The sequence below is a fragment of the Carassius carassius genome, chromosome 44, assembly GCF_963082965.1.
Source record: "Carassius carassius chromosome 44, fCarCar2.1, whole genome shotgun sequence".
NCBI classification, from domain to species: Eukaryota; Metazoa; Chordata; class Actinopteri; order Cypriniformes; family Cyprinidae; genus Carassius; species Carassius carassius.
In genome coordinates, this window is record NC_081798.1 from 16580899 (window position 1) to 16604918 (window position 24020).

At 37.8% G+C, this 24020-nt stretch overlaps 2 protein-coding genes across 8 annotated transcripts in view; both read right to left on the reverse strand.

The window, feature by feature from the left end:
* erc2 (ELKS/RAB6-interacting/CAST family member 2) overlaps positions 1–6065 on the reverse strand; it is a 67813-nt gene extending 61748 nt beyond the window's left edge. For 3 of the 6 annotated variants that reach the window (XM_059537582.1, XM_059537580.1, XM_059537578.1), the window contains exons 1-2: positions 5804–6065; positions 2128–2855 (exon numbers count right to left, since the gene is read on the reverse strand). In XM_059537582.1, the coding sequence (XP_059393565.1) occupies positions 2128–2781 (654 nt within the window). In that variant the 5' untranslated portion in view covers positions 2782–2855; positions 5804–6065. The remainder of the gene's footprint in view (positions 1–2127; positions 2856–5803) is intronic. The other 3 variants (XM_059537579.1, XM_059537576.1, XM_059537581.1) reach the window with 2 other exon arrangements.
* Positions 6066–10751: 4686 nt separating this feature from the next.
* The window catches only part of bsnb (bassoon (presynaptic cytomatrix protein) b), a 97066-nt gene continuing 83797 nt past the window's right edge, over positions 10752–24020 (reverse strand). For both annotated transcript variants that reach the window (XM_059538311.1, XM_059538310.1), the window contains exons 6-12: positions 20025–22068; positions 18790–19643; positions 16303–16414; positions 16055–16180; positions 15648–15703; positions 14449–14543; positions 10752–11283 (exon numbers count right to left, since the gene is read on the reverse strand). In XM_059538311.1, coding sequence (XP_059394294.1) covers positions 15663–15703; positions 16055–16180; positions 16303–16414; positions 18790–19643; positions 20025–22068 — 3177 coding nt within the window. In that variant the 3' untranslated portion in view covers positions 10752–11283; positions 14449–14543; positions 15648–15662. The remainder of the gene's footprint in view (positions 11284–14448; positions 14544–15647; positions 15704–16054; positions 16181–16302; positions 16415–18789; positions 19644–20024; positions 22069–24020) is intronic.

The window sequence follows — 24020 nt, forward strand, 5'->3', positions numbered from 1 at the left end:
TGTAACTTTTGTAATGAAGACTGTTTTAAAATCCCTTTGGGGGTAATGGACAGAAAGTATATCTACAGAACCAAGACTGCTGAAAAAGTGGGCAGGCACTGTTGCACTCTATAGCAACTTAGTCACACGTATGCAAATATATGCCATTCTACAATGGCTTTGAATGAGTTGTATTTTCAGCCAGAACTGTCTAAAATGTGTTTCAGTATCTGTGGCTTTGGTGTGTTCATTGACAGAGAGCCACATCCGATTAAATGATGAAATATTAATGATTATAAGAGCCTCTTTCCAGAAGTGCCACATAAAAGACAGACAACCCAAAGAAGAAATCATCTGTGAAGAGACTTAAAGAGCAAGAGAGTGGGTGGAAAAAAAAGAGTGAGAGTGTGATTACACAGTTGAGTGAGACACAGAACAGAGGAGAAGAAACGAACAGCCCACAGATGACACCAAAACTGGAGACAGGAAGAGCAACCTTGGCAACACAAGAATTCAAAGACAAGGCATATAAGGCATATCCCTAAAGCAGGCAACTTTTACCAGTTTTTCGCCAGCTAACAAACAAGTCTTGAAGAGAAAGTTAACCCAAAATGAACATTCTGTTATCATTTATTCACCATCTTGTCGTTTCAAACCTGTATGGTTTTCTGTGTGACATGAATAAAAAGAGTAATTTAGACGAATGTTCAAGTTGCTCTTAATTTTTCAAATATCTTGGCATCAACTTTTATCTTCCACGGACAAAAGAAAAATCATACGGATTTGTCTAACATGAGGGTGAGCAAGCAATGACAGTTAGATTTTTTTCTGGGTTAAAGTTATGGTAAACCCAAAAATGAAAATTCCAGCCTGATCTCATGGCATACGATTTGTGCTAAATCGTACGTATTTTACAAGTTGCACAATTTGTATGAATTTGTACGAATGACCTACACCTAATCCCGCCCCTAAACCTACCTGTTACTGGGGTCTAGACAAATCGTACAAAACCGTACTGGTGAGGGCGTACGAGTTCATTCGAATTAGCCACCTCGTAAAATACATATGATTTGGTCATGAGATAGCATCGAAAATTCTGTCATAAATTACCCACCCTCATGTTGTTCCAAACCTGTAAGACCTTCATTACACAATTTAAATGATTTTGGATGAAATCCGGGAGCTTTCTAACCCTCCATAGACAGCAACACAACTGACAAGTTCAAAACCCAGAAAGGTAGTAAGACATCATTAAAACAGTCCAGTGGTTCAACCGTAAATTTATGAAGCTACGAGAATACTTTTTGTGTGCAAAGAAAACAAAAATGCATGTGCATTTTTATTTTGATGAACAAAGGTCTTATGGGTTTGGAACGACATGAGGGTGAATAATTAATGACAGAATTTACATTTTTGGGTGAACTTTATGTTTTTTAAATCTATGTACTAACATACGCTACTGTTCAAAAGTTTGGGGTCAGCTCAGTATTTTATGTTATACAAATAAATCTTTCAAGCTCACCAATACTTAAACAAAAATACAGAAAATTTTAATTTAAAATAATTGTTTTCTATTTTAACATATTTTAAAATGTAATTTATTTCTGTGATAAAAAAAAAAAACAGAAAACGTTATAATATGCTGATTTGGTGCTAAAAAAACATTTAATATTTTTCTGGAAACAGTGATACAGTTTTCTTAGGATTCTTTTGAACAGTTGCATGCATCAAAAGCCATGAGTAAATAATCTATAAATGCCATAATGTATTATTTATACAGCTTAGCAAAATTCACTCTTAATGAAAAGGGTCTTACAGAACAATCTGATATTATTAGAGAACATTTTTCATTTCTATAGTTCTTTAGAAGGTTATCAGCGTACTGGTGCTACAAAATAAATTAAAAAAAAGCCCAGGGGGGCTTTTCCTCTGTGATTGCCTGATATCTAGGACAAATATAGTGATCTGAAGAACATATAATGTAAAATCAAGAACTTAATTCTCCAAAGAACCATACAGCATTTCAAAAATCCTAGAAAATGGGTTTTAATTGGAGGAATGACTGCAAATAACCTCTAAAGAACCCTTATTTTTACTCAAGCATAGCTCCTTATCATTCTGCATGTAAGGTAAGGTAACCATCCTAACCTGATTCTCCTCGTGGGTCACTCGCATCTGTTCTTTAAGGATTGATGTGCGAGCTGCCTCCTCTTTCCTCATCACGCGTTCTTTCTTCAGCTCAGGGCTCCAGAAGCTCTTGATGCTATTGGTGGAAGAGCCCAGCTTGCTGTCCTTCAGGTCCAGCTCCCTCCGTAGTAGCTCATTTTCCCTATGCATGTCCCGCAGCTGTGCTTGGAGCTCCAAAAGTTCACCTCCACTGCCCCTAACCGCCTGTCGCAGCAGGGCCGACGGCGTCCCCTGGTGGTGGAGCATAGACAGAGAGCCCAGATCTCCATAAGACAGCAGATCGGCGTGCGGGAGTCCCGCCATTGCAATATTAGGGGTGCTGCCCATGGCCGTAACCCGACCGCCGTACATCGCTCGACTCGTGGCCCGACCGAGCGTCAGGGTGCCTTTAGGGTAAGTAGCCGTGGATCCGACGCCTTCATGGTCGCTCAAGTACATTGGGCCAGATGTTGCGTAGGCAGCGTTGAGTGACTGGATGTTCTCCATGGATAAGGTCTTGCAGCCTGAACTGCCACTGTTGGCTCGACGGTGGCCCAACCGAGGAGAGCGGGGCAGCCGTGGGGAGCGAGCAGGGCTGCCCTCGATGTGGCCGACGGCACGTGCACTGCCATACATCTCCCGAGGTTCTGTAACACTGAGAGTCTGTAAGAAAAGCCCCTTCACAGATCGACAAGGGTGTTTACAGCATCCTAGAGAAGAGAAGAGAAGTCACACACTTCAAAATGCAGTCAAACACTTCAAAATGGCTGCAACAAAGCGGCTTAGAGTATTGTCTGGAACAATTCTTCTCTTTCATTTACAACAGCCTAGCGCTAATCAAAATGCAAAGACGTATTAAGTTCCGTTGCGAAACATAATGAGACATTGTATTCTTCAATTCACTTCAGAGACAATGTAACTTCCTTCAAATTTCTGACTGAGGTGGGTTCAAGATAATGCTGGTGTCTATTCTTCAGAAAGATGAGTCAAAATGAAAAGTGCCCCACAGTTTTCTTAGAGGTGGGGACCACTTGCTGCTCGCAGGGATGACGCTGATGCTGTGGAGAGGGTTGCTATGGCAACAGTGACTGAGATGATGGAGGAGAGCACACCTGTTTTCACTCGTATGAAAAGTGAGGATGTGTGGGCATTCATTGGCATGTGAGGGAGCGAGAAAGAGTGAGAAATGTACATTTAAGCTGACATAAATTAAGCTGGTCTTGCAGATGGCCTGCTCATCTGTGCACTTCCGTGCCAGAAAAAGGACACATTCGGCCTTCATCTTTCCGGGTGGAGACCATATGTAGTATGCCATACTGGACAAACAGGGAAAAAAAAGGGAAAGGGCTGCACCCGAATGCCAAGATTTTCCTTTTTTTTTCTTGCTTGCAAGTGCAAAACCCTTTTCTGGATGGTTGCTTACTGTTACGAGTCAGAACTCTCCTGTTAAATATACAACATGTAACACTAAAATAATACAATAAACTAAATAACACAAAATGTCACAAAACATCACAATGTACATTATTAATAACAAAATGGAGAAAATGGTTTTTAACTTGAAAAAAAAAACATAACTGACAGTGTTTGATTGTAAAACACTAATCTGATGCAACCGTTTATGGTAAGATACTTTAGAATCAATTGCTAAACAGGTTTCTACTGTAGCATTTTTTTTTTCTCGTTGATGTAGGCTAAGCCAATTCTAGTGAAAAAAATAAAAAAACACCTCTCCTACAGACTAAGCTGCTAAATTTGAGGTATCCCTCACATCTGAGGCACAAATGCTGGAGGGTGAGTTATGCCCAGAAGTTAGTTCAAACCTTAGCATGAGCGTATGATGTTTGCCTCAGGAAACACTAATTAAACTACACTTTCTGAGACTTCATTTCCTGTTCCAACACCAAGGTCATGGGTTTGCTTTCCAGGGAACACATGATAAGATGTATACTTTGAATGCACTGTATGGTATTTAGAATGAAAGTATCTGCTAACAGCATAAATTAAACAAGCAATGCTGCTTTTGGTCTCAACTGAAGTACCTAACAGAGACTGAGCTGATTAATGTCAGCAGAGAAACTTCTGAATGAGAAATTAATGACGGAAAGGGCTTTTTTTGGCCAGTAATATATAGGAGCAAGCTGCTTTCCAGCATAAATGGCTTAATCAAGGTGGCAGGGTGCATATCACGAGCCACTGACTCTCTCTCTGCCACCCACTCTGACGCTGAAAACAGTGTGTGCATAGAGCCACAAAGGGCAAATTACCCAGACTTCAATAACACGACATGTTAAAAGAGAAACTGGCCAAGCAATACATCTGTTGCATGGAATGCGAGTTAACCAAGCATGGTTTAAACCCAGAATTCAATTCAGCTCAAGTTAATCATTTGTACAAGGATGCATTTTTCACAGACCTTACCCTGGTAAAATCTCTTATTTGTCAGAGGTCTATCACCACAATTTGAAGCAGATCACTTATTGGCATTCAGTATGTAATAAAAGAAAAAACAAATTTTCAAAGTACTGTTTTTCAATTTCATTCAATGAACCTTAAAAAGTTTTTAACCAATGAATCCTTATCTAGTTGTTGCTAAATACTGGATAAGGCTTTTTTTCTTTCTTTCTTTCTTTCTTTTTTTTTTTTTTTTTTTTTTTTTTTTAAAGAGTGCAAACACAAAAATAGCCAATTCATATTTTAGATCTTTGCATATCTATAAAAATTTTATATACAGAAATTCAATACAGAAATTCCCATGACATTTACAGACCATTTTTTAAATTGACCCACATATCCAAGTATAAAACAATGTGATGTTTCTCTTCTCAATTATGTTTAAATAAAATATCAAATACAATTATTTTGAAGCAATGGTGACAATTCACATTATACAAATCCATTGCTTCCAGATGTCTGCTGGTCACATTGTGATAAAATATCACATAATGTCCCTTGTATTCAAGGGGTTGCCAGAAACACTTTTTAAACACCAATAAATTATTTGAACGTCTGAAGATCAGACAGAAGGCGCATGTTAATTAAGCCCTCCCTCATCCTTCAACCACTGGCTGTGTGGATAACATCTGTTTTCTGATTGGCTTTGACCAATGTCAATCATCCCCCAAAAAATTCACTCCTAGTGGCTGACAGGTCATACATGCCCATGTTTTTCCTAATTGAGAAGAAATATTTGAATAAATAATAAAAAATAAAACACCAAATGCAATATACATGAAAAAGTAGGGCACCTTAATTGAGATAAAAAAAGATTTTAATATTTTTTTAATATTATTAAGCTTAAGAAATGTCATTTCTAACATTAACATCGAATTATTCTCATTTAGACCTCACACAGAAATGTTCATGCAGAAAATATCAACCGTTTATAAAGATAAATTAACACTTATATGAACGCGTGCTCATATATTGAACCAGAACCAGAGTATGCATTGATCCTAAAGCAAATGCTACTGAAACAGCATCTAGCGACGCTTCATCTCGTTCATACTACAGCGGATTTAAGCTTTTTTTCCATCATTCAAAAATAATATAATTAGCTCAAATCGATGATTCCGACATAAATTTCACTCCTTTAATATAAACCCCACCTAACTGGGGTGAATGGATGCCAGTGTGTCGTTAGATCACGTTCCGTTACCTTTTCAGCTTCGTCGCCGCTCCATCACTGTGCGGGTCCCCCAGCATCAGCATCAGCGTCCCACGTCCAGCATCCACGCCAGCCTCAGCATTCCGCTCTCTTATTGGACACTCGTACACAAACTCCGCCCCCGAGCGCATAAATGAGCTTCAGATTTAAAGGGCCAGGACAAATAGTGACAAGAGACGAGCCGTCGACCACACGAGGCGTTGTTATGCATGTATGCAGCTTATGTTGTATTGCACGGTATTATCACTTCTTAAGCTCAATTTGAGATCAGTGTCGCCTATAAAGAGTGAAATAACACAAGGGTTAAAACCAGGTTAAGTTACACAACTTTTTATATTACCACACAAAACAATATATTTATATATATATATATATATATATATATATATATATATATATATATATATATATATATATATATACATACATTTACATTACATTTTATCATTTAGCAGACGCTTTTATCCAAAGCGACTTACAAATGAGAACAATAGAAGCAATCAGACCAACAAGAGAATAACAACAGTATACAAGTGCCATGACAAGTCTCAGTTAGTCTAGAACAGAACACGTAGCCAGGTTGTTGTTGTTGTTGTTTTCAAGAATATGATAGAAAATAAAAGGGTTAAAACTAGGTATACACACACACACACACACACACACACACAAACAGCATTAGTTTTGTAACCTTCTATGGTGTCCCCTATAATAATTTTTTCTTCTACTTTTTATATTTTGTCATTCTTAACCCATTAAAAGGTTAGAAGCCTCCTTGACAATAACTGCTGTTCTCATTATGAACTGTGTGAAGGTCACATCTAAGAAGTTTGCATTAAGTTGACGGATGAGCTGCTCACCGTCTGCGGTCATGCCAATCATATGCGGCCAAGTGAGGTCACGTGACCCCTGCAGTAATTGGCTTCGATGCCTCCGGTGATTTCTGATTGGCTGACTGTCACAGACTTCCCCTCCAGCGCTCGCTCAGACGTGATGCTTATTGCTCAAGGGTGGAGACTGCCAGAGCTCTCTCTATACAATGATCTGGACGTTGACTATTAAAAAAGAAGAGAACCGATGCATTACAAAAGGACCGTGAGCACGATTTATGAGGGCAAGATCATTGTGACCATCCTGGAAATAGAATTACAAGACAGTGAAATCAATATAGTGTTCATAATGATAGAGAAAATATATATGCTGCATAAAGTATAAATTAAAAAGTCTTTGCGACAGTCTGTTTACAGTCACTTTCAGCAGCTTTAACTCTGTTTCTTCTGAAAGTTCATGTTAATTTTAATGTAACTTGCGAAGTTTACAGCAAATGACTTGATTAGCCTGTGCATGACTCAACCTTACCAAGCAGCTCCGTTAGTCCCTCGGTGATGTGAGTAATGTCTCTTCACACACAAGCCTTCCTGCTGCGGAGGGATTTAGAGAATGTTGACGGTAAGCGTGTGTGACAGTGGGTGGACAAGGAAACACGTAGCTACACACTTACACAAACACACACCATAATGTCCATTAACAGAAGGCAAGGCGAGGCTTGAGCTCTTACAACACTCTTCGTTTTAGTTGATCACTTTTCCTCAAACGCTCCATTGATCTTTTACAACGATATGAAGTACAGTTTCTAAATGCATAGAAATAATTCTGTCCAAAGGGGAAAATTGTTGTAAAGTCTCTGTATAGCAGAAAGCAAGCAGAGATCTTGTAAATAAATCTAGTGTTTTCTTCCCACAAAATCATTATTTTCCCCATCATTTCTTTCACTGGGGACACTGATTGCAAAACAAAATCAATTGTTGCCTGTGTTTGTGGCCTTTGGGGAAAGAATTGAATTACCGAATTACCAAAAAAATATTGATTATGTCTGAGTGATTATGATTTTTATAGAGAGCCTCAGTCTATTTGAAACTGCAAAATTATTCCATATTTCATAGCTATCACATTTTCAAGATATTAAAGCTCACATTGAAACAATGGTCCTCTGCTGACACCTAGAGGTCATATCAAAAAGTTTTTGCCTATGAATATGCAATTTCTAAATTACATACAGTAAGTGACCCATGTGTTTTGACAGTGTGAGCGGGGAAATGTATTTTTCCATTATTCCATTTCAAATGGAAAACAAAACTGTGATCAGTTCAGATGTGATCAGGCCAAAATAAGTTGGAAATATTCGAGTTCGTTTGGAGTATTGTGATATTTTTTGCAGCTGTTTGGACACTCATTAATTGATGAGCAAATGATGTAATGTTAACTTTCTCCAACTCTGTTCTGATGACAAAACAAACTAATCTACATCTTGGATGACCTGAGGGTCGGTAGCACATTTTTGGGAAAACTATTCCTTTAGCCCAAAACAATAGTATTATTAGTGATGCTTATAAACACCACTAAAAATAAAATAGCTTATGACGAGAAAGAGGATGACGTACCTTTACTCTCTAATGTCATTTTCCTGCAAGGAGTGGAATATACCAATACAAGAGACAGTGTCAGTTTTATTTATTTGTCTTTATTTTTCTCCAGTCTGGAAACAAATTGCAGGTTCATTATTTTCATAATCACATTACATGACATGATGCACCAAAATTTTTCTTTTTAACAGGAATACATTGAAAAGAACACAATATTTCACAATGAATACTGGACTCACATTTAGCCCATTGCACTTACAGTACAACAGTGAGTGAAATTTCATTCGCGAGAGCATTTTGCTTCTTTTTTTTCTTGTTGTTTTTCCCAATTCCCGATTAAATTTATAACACATCCGCTAAATCACTCTAAATCCTTTTTTCTGGCACAGTCATGATGGAAGCCACTTACATATTTTCATTGTATTTAGATGTAATAAACACAATATGTATACAATCCCTACACAGACCAAATGTTTTCAGATTGTAAGTCAACAGTCATTGAGAACCAGCAACATATACTATGATATATTTTTTTCTCATAATAATAATAACAACAATCATCATTATTCTTTTATACACAAAAGCACAAAAGGTTGGCAGCAAGGCCGGCGTGAAGTTGCACAAGACGGCCATCATTTTACTCATGATATTTAAACACTGTACAAAATAACCAAAGTCAGTATTTACAGCAACAGTTTGTCTGTGTGTGTATAACTGTGTGTGTGTGTGTGTGCACATGCCTGTTTGTGTGAATATGTCCATGTTGGAGTATTTCTATCTATCACTGTGGCCGGCTTTTGTGGTGGCAACTTTGGCTCATGCACTTGTTATTGAATATCTCCATGGTGATGTAGAAGAGTTATTATTCTTCTTCAGTATAGAGTCATGATTGCCTAAACAGCATTCCAGTATCAAAAGGAAAAGATTCACTTCTAACCATCACACATCGTGACACATTTAAACGAGTGCACCCTACCTGACTCGACTGGTGATGGACAGTTTGTGCTTTCCATGTGCATGCCCTGATTTTCATATAAATGGTATGGAGATGCTACATACTGTGCAATGACCACGTTTACAGCAAGTCTACTTACTTAAATCTTCTCCAAAGCATACTTTTGACTGTGAAAACATTGTCAAATTCACATGTTCATGTGTCTTTAAGATCTCGTCGGTTTCTGTTTTCTTTATAATACTCTTTGTTTTCCATCTGTCAGTTTTCTCAAACGTCACAGATATACAATGCACAAAGACCTGCTTGATGTGAATTCATGTGAACTTGATGTGAATTCAGTGTGGACATAATAACATTTGCAACCGAACACGGATGTAAAACGGCATTTCCTGTTGAAGGAGACGAAATAACGAGTGCATAAGCTGTGTGCCCGACTTGTCACCTGATCAAACTGCAGACACAAAGACAGAATAACACCACTACAAAGAGCCAAAGAGAGCTGAGCAGAATCATGCTGCAAGCAACAGAGATGGTGGATGCTCTAGACCAACAGTCCACACAGTAAACCCTTTGGCAACAGATTCCCTGAAAACTAGGGAAGACGAGGGCTTTCATAAACATGCCATTAAAATAAAAAGAAAGTTAGCTTGTTATTTTCATACATACAAGGTAAATACAAACTGTCCTTAGTCGTATTTGAACCCATCGTAATGCAGTATCGGTGAGGGACATTGCAGTAGGAATGGTTTTACATTGATTATTGCATAGAACATTTGAAATTGGTTCAAAAAATTTTCCTAGGTGGATCTACACACCGGTAAATGTGTTTTGGGGAACTTCTGGATGCACGAGAGGGTGATGGTGTATTTTATTATTAAACTTATTTTTACCTGTCTATGTATGACAATCAGATCTGTGATGAGGAACTTAAGCAAGAAAAAAAAAGTACTCTGTATGGATTAGCATGCTATTGCATCAGGGAGAAAAACAACTGTTTATATTATAAACAGTTTAGATTATCAATAATGACAAGAAAAATAATATGTGATGGTATAAATAATAAAACCAAACATTAAACAAGAAATACCAGAAATATAAATCCATAAATACACAAATCAATATCTTACATTAGCAGTGTTAACTAGAGATATGTACATGTTCAGCAGTATACAGTTGTGCAAAATAAATCAAGGATGATATGGAACTTTAAAAAAAAAAAAAATATGTGAGGTATACAAGTAAAAAATATTAGTAAGGCTCTTAATTTAAAAGAAAATTAGACAAAACTGATAACAAACTAAAGCAAATATAAAAACAAATAAAAATAAAATATCTGGAATAGGGTAGAAATGGCTTAATGGTTGACAAACAAGACTATGCTAACATTTTGATATTACTGACCTCTGCACTTGACCGAGTTTTACATTAAATAACCAGCTTTTTACACAAGGTGCACATGGCTTCACCCTTAGAGACTCTGAAAGTTGTCTAGATATATATATATATATATATATATATATATATATATATATATATATATATGTACACATATATATTTTTTGTGCGTGCATTCCATGTCCACGTTTTACACATTTGCATTCATTACACACGTGACAAAAAGGTTAAGGAAGAAACAAAAACATTCAAAGAGAGGGTCAATCATCGCCATATTGGAATGTCAAGATCTTAGAATTCGAGCATACATTTTTAAACAGAGTTTGTTGATGCCTTCATAAGGACATCGTTCTTCTTCTCTGCTACAGTCTTCTCGAGTCTGGGCATAGAAGTCTTTATTAGGACTGCAAAAAGCTAAGAACGGCAGCTGCCTGACATCTTCATGCTGTTTTTAGAAGAGGGGGGTAACCTGAGTACAGATTATGTCATATAAGGGAAGACATAACTGTCTAGAAAAACCTGAAACGGAACAGGCAGTTTGGCATTTTGGGAATTGTAATTTCTTCAACAGCAATTGTGGAATCACTCTGGAAGAGATGTAGCCTCCATGTTTGTGTGGTTATATGTATATCATCGGATAGACCGTGCCTGTGAATTCTGTCTTAATGTTTTCCTTGAAACTTCAAGGGTGGATGATACATCTAGAGAAGAGATGAAATGAAGAAACATTAAAATATTTGGTATTATTTTCACTGCATAGAGTGCAGAGTTAGTCAAACATTCATAAGATAGGTGGTATCAGTTTTAACCGTCAAAACACTGGCCCAGTTTATAGGTGCATCTCAATAAATTAGAATATCGTGGAAAAGTTCATTTATTTCAGTAATTCAACTTAAACTGTGAAACTCATGTATTAAATAAATTCAGTGCACATGGACTGAAGTAGTTTAACTTTTAATTGTGATGATTTTGACTCACATTTAACAAAAACCCACCAATTCAATCTCAACAAATTAGAATACTGCACAAGACAAATACTTTTTTTTTGTGAATTGTTGGCCTTCTGGAAAGTATGTTCATTTACTGTACATGTACTCAATACTTGGTAGGGGCTCCTTTTGCTTTAATTACTGCCTCAATTGAACATTTCATGGAGGTGATCAGTTTGTGGCACTGCTGAGGTGGTCTGGAAGTCCAGGTTTCTTTGACAGTGGCCTTCAGCTCATCTGCATTTTTTGGTCTCATTTCTCATTGTCCTCTTGACAATACCCCATTATAGATTCTCTCTGGGGTTCAGGTCTGGTGAGTTTGCTGGCCTGTCAAGCACACCAACACTATGGTCATTTAACCAACTTTTGGGGCATTTGGCAGTATGGGCAGGTGCCAAATCCAGCTGGAAAATGAAATATGCATCTTCAAAAAGCTGGTCAGCAGAAGGAAGCATGAAGTGCTCCAAAATTTCTTCAGAAGACTTTGCACCCCAAATCATCACAGACTGTGGAAACTTAACACTGGACCTCAAGCAACTTGGGCTATGAGCTTCTCCACCCTTCCTCCAGACTCTAGGACCTTGGTTTCCAAATGAAATACAAAACTTGCTCTCATCTGAAAAGAGCACTTTGGACCAATGGGCAACAGTCCAGTTCTTCTTCTACTTAGCTCAGGTAAGACGCTTCTGACATTGTTTGTGGTTCAGGAGTGGCTTAACAAGAGAAATACGACAACTGTAGCCAAATTCCTTAATATGTCTGTATGCCTTGACCCCAGCCTCAGTTCATTCCTTGTGAAGTTCACTCAAATTCTTGAATCGATTTTGCTTGACAATCATCATAAGGCTGTGGTTTTCTCGGTTGGTTGTTCATCTTTTTCTTCCACACTTTTTCCTTCCACTCAAATTTTGTTAACATGCTTGGATACAGCACTCTTTGAACAGCCAGCTTCTTTGGGAATGAATGTTTATGGCTTACCCTCCTTATGAAGGGAGTCAATGATTATCAATGATGATGTCTTCCTCATGATTGTGTAGCCTAGTGAACCAAACTGAGAGACCATTTTGAAGGCTAAGGAAACCTTTGCAGGAGTTTTGAGTTGATCAGCTGATTGGCATGTCACCATATTCTAATTTGTTGAGATGAATTGGTGGGTTCTTGTTAAATGTGAGCCAAAATCATCACAATTAAAAGAACCAAAGACTTAAACTACTTCAGTCTGTGTGCATTGAATTTATTGAATACACGAGTTTCACAATTTGAGTTGAATTACTGAAATAAATTAACTTTTCCACAAAATTTTAAATTTATTGAGATACAAAAGTAGGGTAATACAATGCACTATTCTTCTTAGCCACTAGAGGGAAGAAGAGGACGAATTTCTCACACCAGCAACACCAGAAAAAAGCTACTGTAAGTACCAGAATCAGACATATTCCAAATATGTGTGCTTCATGACAAGGTTTGTGAACAAATATCACATTTTCACTATAAATTAAAAAAAAAAAAAAAAACCTACAGAAAAAAAAGCTAGATTAAGAAACCGGAGAAATATTGTGAAACAGGAAATTAATTAAATAAGCCAAAGGTCTCATTGGCTGTGTTCAGCAGAGAATAAGTGGTTCAATGAGACATGAGATTTTAGTCGAGTTTTCTACAAGACCACATTGCTAAATACAAAGCAAATCACTGTCCTTTTTTTTTTTTTTTTACATTCTCATTACTGTTTCAGTTTACTTTCTGGTACAATTCTTTGATATGGTCAGCTGTGCAATTCTGATTGACTCTTGATTAATGTGACAATTCAAGTTTGACACCCTTGGTCTATCCCATTTTTGCCTCCCTCCCACTATTAAAATGTCATTTTTAATCTGAGTAAATTTTACATGAGCTACTTTTTATTAGTAGATTTTTAGATTGATACTTTTAGTTGTATTTAAGTAAAATTTCATTAATACTGGTACTTTACTTGAGTAGAACATTTTCGTACTCTTTCCACCTCTGGTTACAACCAGATTTACAATATTTCTATGCATTGTGGAGCCAAACCGAACAACTAGTTGTAAATTATGTATTTAAATGTGTCAGAGTTGTCTCTCTTTTGTATGCGTGGTGCAATAAATCACAGGGAACGTGATATGTATTGACTAATTCCTGTTGCCAGATCTTGCTAGAAGTAAACTGGTAAACAATTAGTACAGCTAAAACTAGTAAAGTAGTTAACAGTGAACTTAAATCCAAACACTGTATCTTGGAAGTAAACTACAAAACAAAATATTGCAACATGAACCCACCTACTTTATTGAATCCATAAACTGGATCGCTTTATGAACCTAATCAACAAACCCAAAAACACATAATACTGTAAGTGGACATGGCAACCCTTTTAGAGTGTAATTTGCAAATCCTAAACAAAACATGATTGCTGATTGTTGATGGTGAACATAATTGCTGTAATATAAATTTTGTTTATATTACAGCACAAATTATAAAAAATTATTAATAAAAAAAAAAAAAAGCAGATACCACATGTTCGAGAATTGAATTTAGGGGATTTACACCCGTATTTAAATATGGTTGTCACTCCTGAAATTTTAAAGTGTGTACATGACCATCGAGAACCAAAAATCCCTCTCAGAGGAAATGCTCCTCAACTGGTCAGGTGTTTTTTACTTTTATTTTTTTTATAGAAGTTGCAGTAGTTAATGAATTTGTGAAAGAATCAGGTGGTTTCTCTCCCACAAAGCAATGAAACTGTACAGTGATGACAATTTGTCACAGTGTCATACACAGTAATAGACAGAATTCAGTTTGGGATTAGAGTGTTTATACTTGTTTTGAGTTCTAAAGTAAAGGGAGTTAGAATAAAATACTCACCAGTGTCCTCAGGTGTACCCCGCCCCCAGCTAGAGATGTTAAATTGCAGAAGCAGATTCATAGGTTTTTCCAGTTCTAACTCCAACTCACCCCAACTAATGCCAGGCGAACAGAAAACAAAAATCAAAAAAATTTAAGACTCAGATTCACAAGTTACATTTTGTTGGTCAACAGGGCAACCAATCTAGCACTAACTAGCATTAAACAAAATGAATGCAGGGGGGTATTCCAGAAAGCAGGTTATGTGACATACCCGGGTATGTTTAAGAGTAAGTAAATGGATAACCTCAACTTTCGGTTCCAAAAACGGAGGTACTTTCAGGTTATGTTAGTTGTCATAGCAACTCACTCTCTGAACATAACCTGCTCCAGAGCAGGTTATGTTCCAGGATTAGTTCACTTCAGCGAGCCTTCAGTGGGCGTGACAGATACCGCACAACATTATATAATATTAGAATATGTAATATAGCCTATTATATATATATATATATATATATATATATAATGTATGTTAATGAGGAAGCGCTAATATAAGTAATAAATAAGGTAATATATTATTCTAATATGATTATTTCTTTTATTGGCATATATAAGAGTTATCTGTAAATTATGTATTATGTAGAGGTATGTATAAATTATAAAACACTATGACAAGGTAATGTTTAACTTATATATATTTATATATTTTATTTATTATATGTTATATATCACTGCATGGAGTGGCATTTTTCTATAATGTCTAAATTCTAAATCAAAATACATATCTGATATGACTTAATGTATAATTAGCATAAAACAAACAATATAATTCACATTCTCAAGTATTAAAGATTAAATGGAAAAAAATAAAAATGATTGCACAGCCATCAATTAGGTGGCGATATGCTCTAAGCATGTAAACAACTAATTAACAAAAGAAGAAGAAAGAAACAGCATGGCGCGCTTTTTCTTAGCGTCCGTTTCTATAGTGACTTGTCGATTCATCGCTCTGTTGAGAATGTCTTGAGTCTTAACCAGGAACATACTCTGAGTTGAATTAACTTACTCCCGGACGAGTTTTTGGAACCACCTACCTCGAGTAAGCAAGGTTTGGGGTTAATCAACCGAGAGTTCAGGTTTTAGTTCACGGTAAGTTAACCCTGCTTTCTGGAATACCCCCAGGTCTTTTCTGAAGATTAATGCATAAAGTGTTTTCTCACCTTCCTATCAGTTGATCACCAAAATGAAGTAAACTTCTTTCCGAGAGCAGATACAGCTGTATGAAAGATGAGCAAAGCAAAAACAAAATTAAGATCACAGGGGGCATATCAAACAATCTGAGCTGCGAACACAAAGGCTATAGATTAAATCCTAAATAGGGGTAACTCAGGAATTGGAGAATTACTAAGATCACCGTCCTGCTTAGGCTTCCACCATTTTGCACTTAAAACCAGGGTATCCTTGGGTGCTACCCCTTATATTACTGTTGTGGAAACTGTTGTGAAAGGTAGGCAACTGCTAAATGGCATCTGATTACTTTTCTCAGTCAAGACATGGCACATATTCCCCATAACATCTCTCTACTTGCTGCCAACATTTTGATTGCTTATGATTCACAGTCCCATACCATCTCCTATTTTTCCAGCTTGTTCCGCTGCTCCTCCCTGCAGGATCTTTGTAAGAACATTTTCACCTTCTGCAGGCTGCTGTGCAGCACTGCCTATACCCCCTGGCCGGGGTGCTGCCTTTGAACCTGACAAAACAAAGAAAAATGATCTTGTTCTTAGGTCATACACAAGTAATGAATGTTCCCTATTTTCCTGAAAAACAAAACTATACTAATTACTCTGAATTAGCAGAGTTATTTCCATTTACCAATTCCTGTCGCAGGAATCTGGGGTATTTTTGCAGCCTGTGGTGCTGCTTTTGATCCAATAGCAACTGCAGGAGTTGGTGCAGGAGCAGGCGCAGCTGTGTCAGGTTTTGCCTGTAGAGGGGCATGAAGAAGCAATGTTACAAGAAATGTTCTGAGTGTGTCGCGGAGTGTACGGCCAAAGAAACAAAACAAAAAAAAACATAATTCTAAATGTTTTTTGATGTGCAACTTTTATTTTAAAAGACATGCATGAAAGCTGTTGACACTTCTGTCAGATGCAGTTTAAGTATAGTGCCTGAGAAAAACACACTGTCCCGATTCTGTATCTGCGGTTGATGAGTTGAGATGTTGACAGGTTTAATGTCAGCGTCATTATTCTATCGTTATTTTCGTAACTTCTGAAATAAAAAGTCTGTCACCTCAGAAAAGCAAACTATCCTGTCCTGCCAGATGTTAAACCGTGTTTGTAGCGCGCTTTCTTCTATAGCATGCGTGAATGCGGTGCCGCGATGTATATCACTTCACTTAGCGAAGAAACTGTGAGCATGCAATGTGTGAAATAAAAATACAGTACCGATAAATCACATAACTGGTACTGTGTGCCTTAGCTGGAAAGGATTTGCATATGATATTCATTCTATTCAGGAGCAGTTTCCACGTTTCATTAACAGTTAGTATGGTATATGGTAACTGTTGTTTCCATAACCCAAAAATACCATGTTATTTTCACTTTGTGTCATTTTGTATATGTTTAACTGACTGTGGTGGCTCATACCAACTTAATTATATAAAAACAAAAATGAAAAACTAGTTTGGGAATGCTACTTAATAGCCTTATAGGCCGTTTATTCAGTATTAGTAATATTCTAAACAGTCTTAGCTTAATTTTCACAGCTGGATGACAATGGGAAAACGTGGTCCCAAGGCCAAACCAGTTGAAAACCACTGTTATATGTGATAAGCAAAATCGTAGTACTGAAAATGCAGTAGTAACATTGTTACAGTTGATCCTGAAACATCGGGATAAGTCTAAAGCTATAGCTCATGCTCTCTTTTTGAATTTCACTTCTGCTTTCAATACAATACAGCCAGAGCTTTTATTGACAAACAATGATTCAAATGAAAGTAAATCCTTATTTGATTCATTGGTATTATTCATGTTTGATAGGTAGAACACAGATATTTAGAGTTAATCAGACATATTCAAATTCCATAGCTACTTATTCAGGAGTGACTCAGAAGTGTGTGAGTTCACCTTTTCTTTTTACTTTGTATACAGATGATTATAAATCTGACAGTATAAATACATACATATTGTTCTACCAAGTTCTCAGATGACACAGTGCTATTGTCTTTATGAGGGAGTAAAGATGATTTCAGTATGCAACAGTATTGTACAGATAGGTTAGTGGATTGGTGTGAGAAGAATTAACTTGTTATAAATGAAAAGACAAAGGAAATAATCTTTGGACTTTCAGAGAACAGCCATCAAACACAAGTGACTATACATAATACACCGATGGAAATAGTGTCTGCATATAAATACTTTGGTGTCTATGTGGACGCTGCTTTATCATGGAGTGCACATATAAAGTATGTTTGTTGTAAAGTACAACAGAGTATTTATTTCCTCAGGAGACTAAGGTCTTTTGGAGAAAACAAACAGATTTTGCTCATGTTTTTTCAATCTGTTATACAGAGTGTTGTACAATATAGAATATGTGCATGGTATAGCTGTCTCTCTTTTCAACTCAAAGCTCAACTGGGGAGATTGATATCTTACTGCTCTATAGATTGTCGATCAAATGTCTGAGGCAAGCTTTCATGAGTTGTACGGTATTTTTTTTTTGTCACTCAAAGGTAAAATTATGTCTGATTCTTCCCATATTCTGTACGAGAAATATCAATTGGGGTGGTGTTGGCGCAGTGGATAAGACACATGCCTTTGGTGTGAGAGACCCGGGTTTGAATCCACTGTGAGACACCAAAGTGTCCCTGAGCAAGACACTTAACCCCTAGTTGCTCCAGAGGTGTGTGACCTCTGATAAATATAGCAATTGTAAGTCGCTTTGGATAAAAGTGTCAGCTAAATGTAATATCTTTTGCCATCAAACAGAAGACTGAGAGTACCATATCCTAAAATTAACAGATTATGGAAATATTTTGTTCATCAGTCAGTAAAATTAATTCATCAGAATAGGGGGTCTAAGTAGGCAGCAAGACTGATGAATGAACCTTTAGTATTTTCACTGTAGATGGGTGTGTACTAATGTGTACTTTTGTGTGTGTGTATTGTATTGTGTAATGTGTATTGCTGTGAATTAATGTTAGACAGTAAACACTATGGGATGTGAGACCATTTTTGGAAGAAATTTCAACAATAAAGTGAAATTGAAATGTGAAAGGATTAAATGTAAAACTTACATAAAGAAGCAGATTAAAAATATCATAAATGGTAAGGCACCAAGAGATTTGTTTAGACTCACCATAGCAGTAGCTGGCTGGGCAGTGGATGGTCCTCCTGGCTGTTGTCTTGCCTGTGCTGGAGCCTGACCTGGCTTAGATTGTTGCTGGGTTGTACCTGTTACCATGCTAGCAGCTGTGGTTGTGGACTGAGTTGCTCCCATTGTGGTTGCTGGCTGTTGTCCGGGTTGCTGTGGTGGCTGCTGCTGTGTACGAGTTGTTTGTCCCAGTTGTTGTTGTCCTTGCTGCCCTGTCTCAGGTGGTTGAGGCCCTGTCTGCTTGGCAGACATTTGTTGGCCTGCTGTAGATCGCTGCTGTCCTTGCTGTGATTGTGGCTGCTGCTCTCCAAGACCCTGCTGTGGCCTGGAACCTGAAGAGGGCTCCTGCCTTCTCGATGAGCCTGGTTGCCTCTGCCCCCGTTGTCCACTTGAGCCATGGTGGTGGCTTGATGGGTCACGGGAGTAGTCTCCTGAGTCTCGGGGGCTTGCAGATCGTGGATCGGAGGATCTTTTCTGTGTGGAGGATGATGTGACACGGCTGTCTGAGCGAGTGGAAGGATCTTTTGGATGTGATCTTGAAGAACGAGATGACCTGGGATCATCTGAAGAATGACGGGAAGAAGAGTGTCTTCCTGAACTACTGCCATGGTGACGGTGTTCCCGAGATGAGGTCGAAGAGGGATGTCGTTGATGTCCGTACTCATCTTGAGGCCACAGGTCTTCTTCAGGAGGCTCATCATAATCATGGTAAGTGGGCTTTACATTGCTCCTCCTGCTAGAGGATGAGTGACTTCCACTCCCATGGTGTCTGGAGCGATCTGATCGAAGTTCACGTGGTTTTTCAAACCAGTCTGTTTCCTCCTGACCCAAATGATAGGCTTTTTGTGAAATGAAGGGAGAAAGTCAATACTTTGAGCTACAGGAAACATCAGTGGCAAAAAAAATAAAATAGATATGATCTCAATGAAGCCATGCAATGCTGAAATCCCAAAGAAAATAGTTGAAGAAAAAAGAAAAGGAAGCCAACCAAAACAGCCATCAACATGAATAACCAAAAGACAAAATGTACTGACATCTGAATCACACCATGCAGTTCATGCAAAAAGGCATATATGGTTTCATTCACTGAATAGAGCATTCACATACATCGGTAGTCTAATCTTTCTCTCTCTCTGCCTTCAAGGCAAGATCATTGGCATGCAAGCATTCAATTGTTGGATGCATATTAACGAGCAGTTTTTAAATTCAGCACCAGTTACCTTCACTGTCTGAAACAGCACAGTGCATGTCATCTGCAAGGTAAGGGTCATCTGGTTTATATACATGACTCTTAGGCATATCTCTTATATGGTGGTCCTGTACATCTGGTAAAGAATGACTAGAGCCATACTGATTCCGTACATCATGGGGATCTGGCACAGAGCCACGACCAATTCCCATGGGCTTTCCAACAGGACTCAAAGGGCTCTCTTCCTCTGAGTTCTGCGTACGCATAGAAGGACGGCCACTACGACCATGTGTGCCCCTCTGTGATCTTTCCATGGCGTCCCTCTCATAAGACTTACTTCGGTAACCACTTGAATCTCTGGAGGAAATTTTATCCATGCCATAACCTGTGGACCTAGATCGTCCGGATCCATAAAGACGGTCATCCTCTTCCAAAGCCTCTCTTGATCCGTAGTACTTCTGTTGATCATAACTCTTTTTCACGCCAGTCCTGGACACTACAGTGCAACTACCTCCTGTTGATGTCGTCATGGTGTAGGAGGCTAGATCAGACTCTACATCTCGAGCTTCTTCAATTGGAGAGAATTTGGATATTTTTTGTTCCATGCCTTGCTTTCTATGTTTTCTACTTTTGGACGAAACAGCAGGTGCCAAATTTTTGGATGAGTGTTTTTGGCTTCCCATTGCCCCACTGCTACGGGATGAATGCTTATAGTCATCATAATAATAACCCGTACCACCACTTACAGTGGTGCTTGAATGTCCATGGCTGTCTACTGCACTTTGATAAGTATTTGACATTCTTCCATATAAATTCTCAGAACCATTGCCATAAGTTGGTCCACGTGGGCCATTCTCACTTCCATAACTTAACCGTGACATGTCAGCGGACCCCATGTTTTCTTTTGTAAGTTCACTGATATCATCAATCATTACATAATTTCTGGGGATATTTTGTTCTAGATTTGTTGCATAGACACCATCTGTTACATATCCTGATGATGGACTTGGGTTATGTTCAGACAGAGGTTGTTCAGAGGGGCGATACTGACCATAAGCATTGTTCACGGGTGAAGAATAGACACCACTAAATCCAGTTTCTTGAGCTGATGTTGCTATTGGAACTGAAGGATTACTGATAACTTCATAGTTTGTGGGTAGTTTCTGTTCAAGATCAGCAAGAGAGGTTTGCCTTGGCCTTTGATGGGCAGAAAGTATGTCTGCGTGGGGTTGGAAGGACATGCTCTGTGCAGGATAAGGTAAGGTCTGGCCTGGTAAAGGTGCAGGGGGTGGTTGGAATCCTTGGTGACTAGGCTGCTGCAAACCAAGATCAGACTCATAAGTAGGCTGACCATAGCTATGAGTCGGGTATGGCCCTGGGGTCTGATAGGAAGAAGGTTGAGGAGGATGAGGTAGGAAAGTTCCAGGTTGGGGCTGTGAGGAGGTTGGGTATGGTGTTGTCTGAAACCCAATCTGCTGATAGGCTGCAGTGGGTGGTTGTGTAGGTGTGGGCTGGGCCTGTGGATATTGATATGGAACATATGAGGAGGTAGGAGGGTACTGAGATGTATTCAAATCAGTAGTAAACTGATTAAGAGGTGCTGTACTTGGGCGTGACAACATTCCATTCTCTTCATAGGTGCCTGGTGCTACCCCAGCTAGTCGCAAATTATTCAGCTCACTGTCTGACATGTAGTCACGTGCATCCCCCACGCATCGCAGGTATGCAAACTCATGCCTCTCTCTCTCTTTAAACCTGGTTTCCTTGCGCTGAGTGATGCCCAGTTCCAAGCATCGCAACTTAGCATCAATCTCCTTTTCCTCTTCCTCTAACTCTGCCTGTTGTTTACGCAATTTGCTGGATTCTTGCTCTACGGCTTTCAGCTCACTCAGCAAGCCTGCCTTCATTGCACCTTGTACAGGACGTGGCAAAACCCTCTGGGATGCTCCGGGAGAAGTATATATATGGGGAATTGCTTGTGTTACAATCGGTACAGGTGTCTCATCTGGAGGGGGACTGGGGAGAGTTCTCTTCACCTTTCTCATCATTGCATTCTGCTGCTGCAAGGCAGACATCTGGAAAGCAGACATTTTAGAGATTGATTAAAATGACTGCAGACAAAAAAATGTCTTTAATACTTTAAAAAGCAAACAGTTTACATGCCAAATTAGGTAAATCTGTTAAATATATTACAACAGACTGCATACAGACACAGTTGTATCAGTGTATCACTCTGTATTACACTATTTATCACTTTAATTTTTCATAAATCAGAGGAATTTTGGGGCATACAATGCACTTGAGGTTCAGAAAACCAACCAAACCAAATAATTTAATATTACTGTACAATATATTGCAATCACACTCAAAAACAAAACTATAAAAATAAATATATCCATGATACTATTTTATAAATGACTAGTGGTTTCAGAATCAATCAGGCAATATATTATACATGGATACAAATGGCTACAATCCTATTTAGATGAAATAATTTTTGTGTACCTAATATTTTAGTGTTAAAACATAAATTTGTTTTCAGTTTACAAGACATAGACATAAAAATAACATCTGTATACCTACAGTAATGTGAACTTTGATAATCCATTAAAGAAATTCAGTTAAACAAACTGAGAATGCAAGACTCAGACCTCTCTGACCAGCTGCTGACAAGCTGCTGACTAATCACGTTTACAATTATGAATGGCACAACTACGTATTCGTTCAATGCGGCAATTAATCATTCAAAGTCCACTTATGTCATTCTGCGTGCTTAAAATGTGTTCTTCACTTTCTACTTGTTATCTTAAGGGTTTTTCCCATTATTTTAATTTTAGTTTTAGTATAACATTATAATACCATTCATATTTTTACTTTTTTATAATTTAAAGAAGAAATCAGTTAAATGTATAGTTGACATTTGAGTGTTTTCAGCTTATTTAGTTTATTTTCATATAAAAATATGTCATGCAGTTGCATCAAACGATAACAATGGTATAAACATCATTCAATGTAAATTGTGATAATCATAAATTATAATCACAATTACAATTTCAAGGGAATAATCAACAATTATGATTCTTGTCATAATCGTGCAGCCCTAATATTTATTTTATAATATTTTATTTATGTTGCTTTTCATGTGAACAGATAGGTTTGGTGCTGTCCAATTGTTTACCAAGAGTATTAAAGTCTATACTAGTGGTTGACTGATATCCCACCAAGGCTGAAAAATGGCAAAAATCGGCATCGGCCGATAAGTTTTTCTGCTTGGCCTGTGTGTTTGAGGCAGGGCCAGACTTTTATTTTGACAGCGCTGGTAACGCCAGAGCCTGAGCGCGCAGTGCTCTCACCCTCCCTCTCGTTTACTGTCAGTTCTGTCTAATACGGATAGAAGTCTGTCTAATAATCAGATAGAACGGTTAAACAAAGAAATTAATGTATACAAAAAAGTATTATTATGATGGCTTTTATATTATTAGTAATAGGCAAACATTATAATACTCTCTTGTTTGCCGTCAGCATTAAGCAAATATGCATTTATATCATTTAAACAAATTTCTGAATGGCTAATGAACATTTGATTTCACAAACCTTGAAAACTTAGTCGAATCCAGCTGTGAGAGCTGTTAAGTGTGCATTTTTATCCAGCATGATTGCTTGCATGACGTTTGGTCCATGTGAATTGAACGCTTTAAACTTTAAACTCGTTATTTAAAATTATGCTGCGTTTTATACCTTTGCCCACTGCCATATTCATGTCATTTTCTCTGTGTGCTGTATGTAAAATGAGTGTTACCCTGGCTTTATTTGAAAAATATGATTCCTAATGCACTAGATTAACTAATTATGGAGAAAAATAACGTGTTAAAATAATTAAAACATTTAACGCACTTTCCCCCGCCCCAGACCTATGTGGATTATCTGCCATTTCATACAGTCGACTGATGACTAATATGAGGCAGTGATGGAGTGATGCAACCTAGAAAATACCCCTTAAATTCAAGATATGGGGCAAAATGCCCCT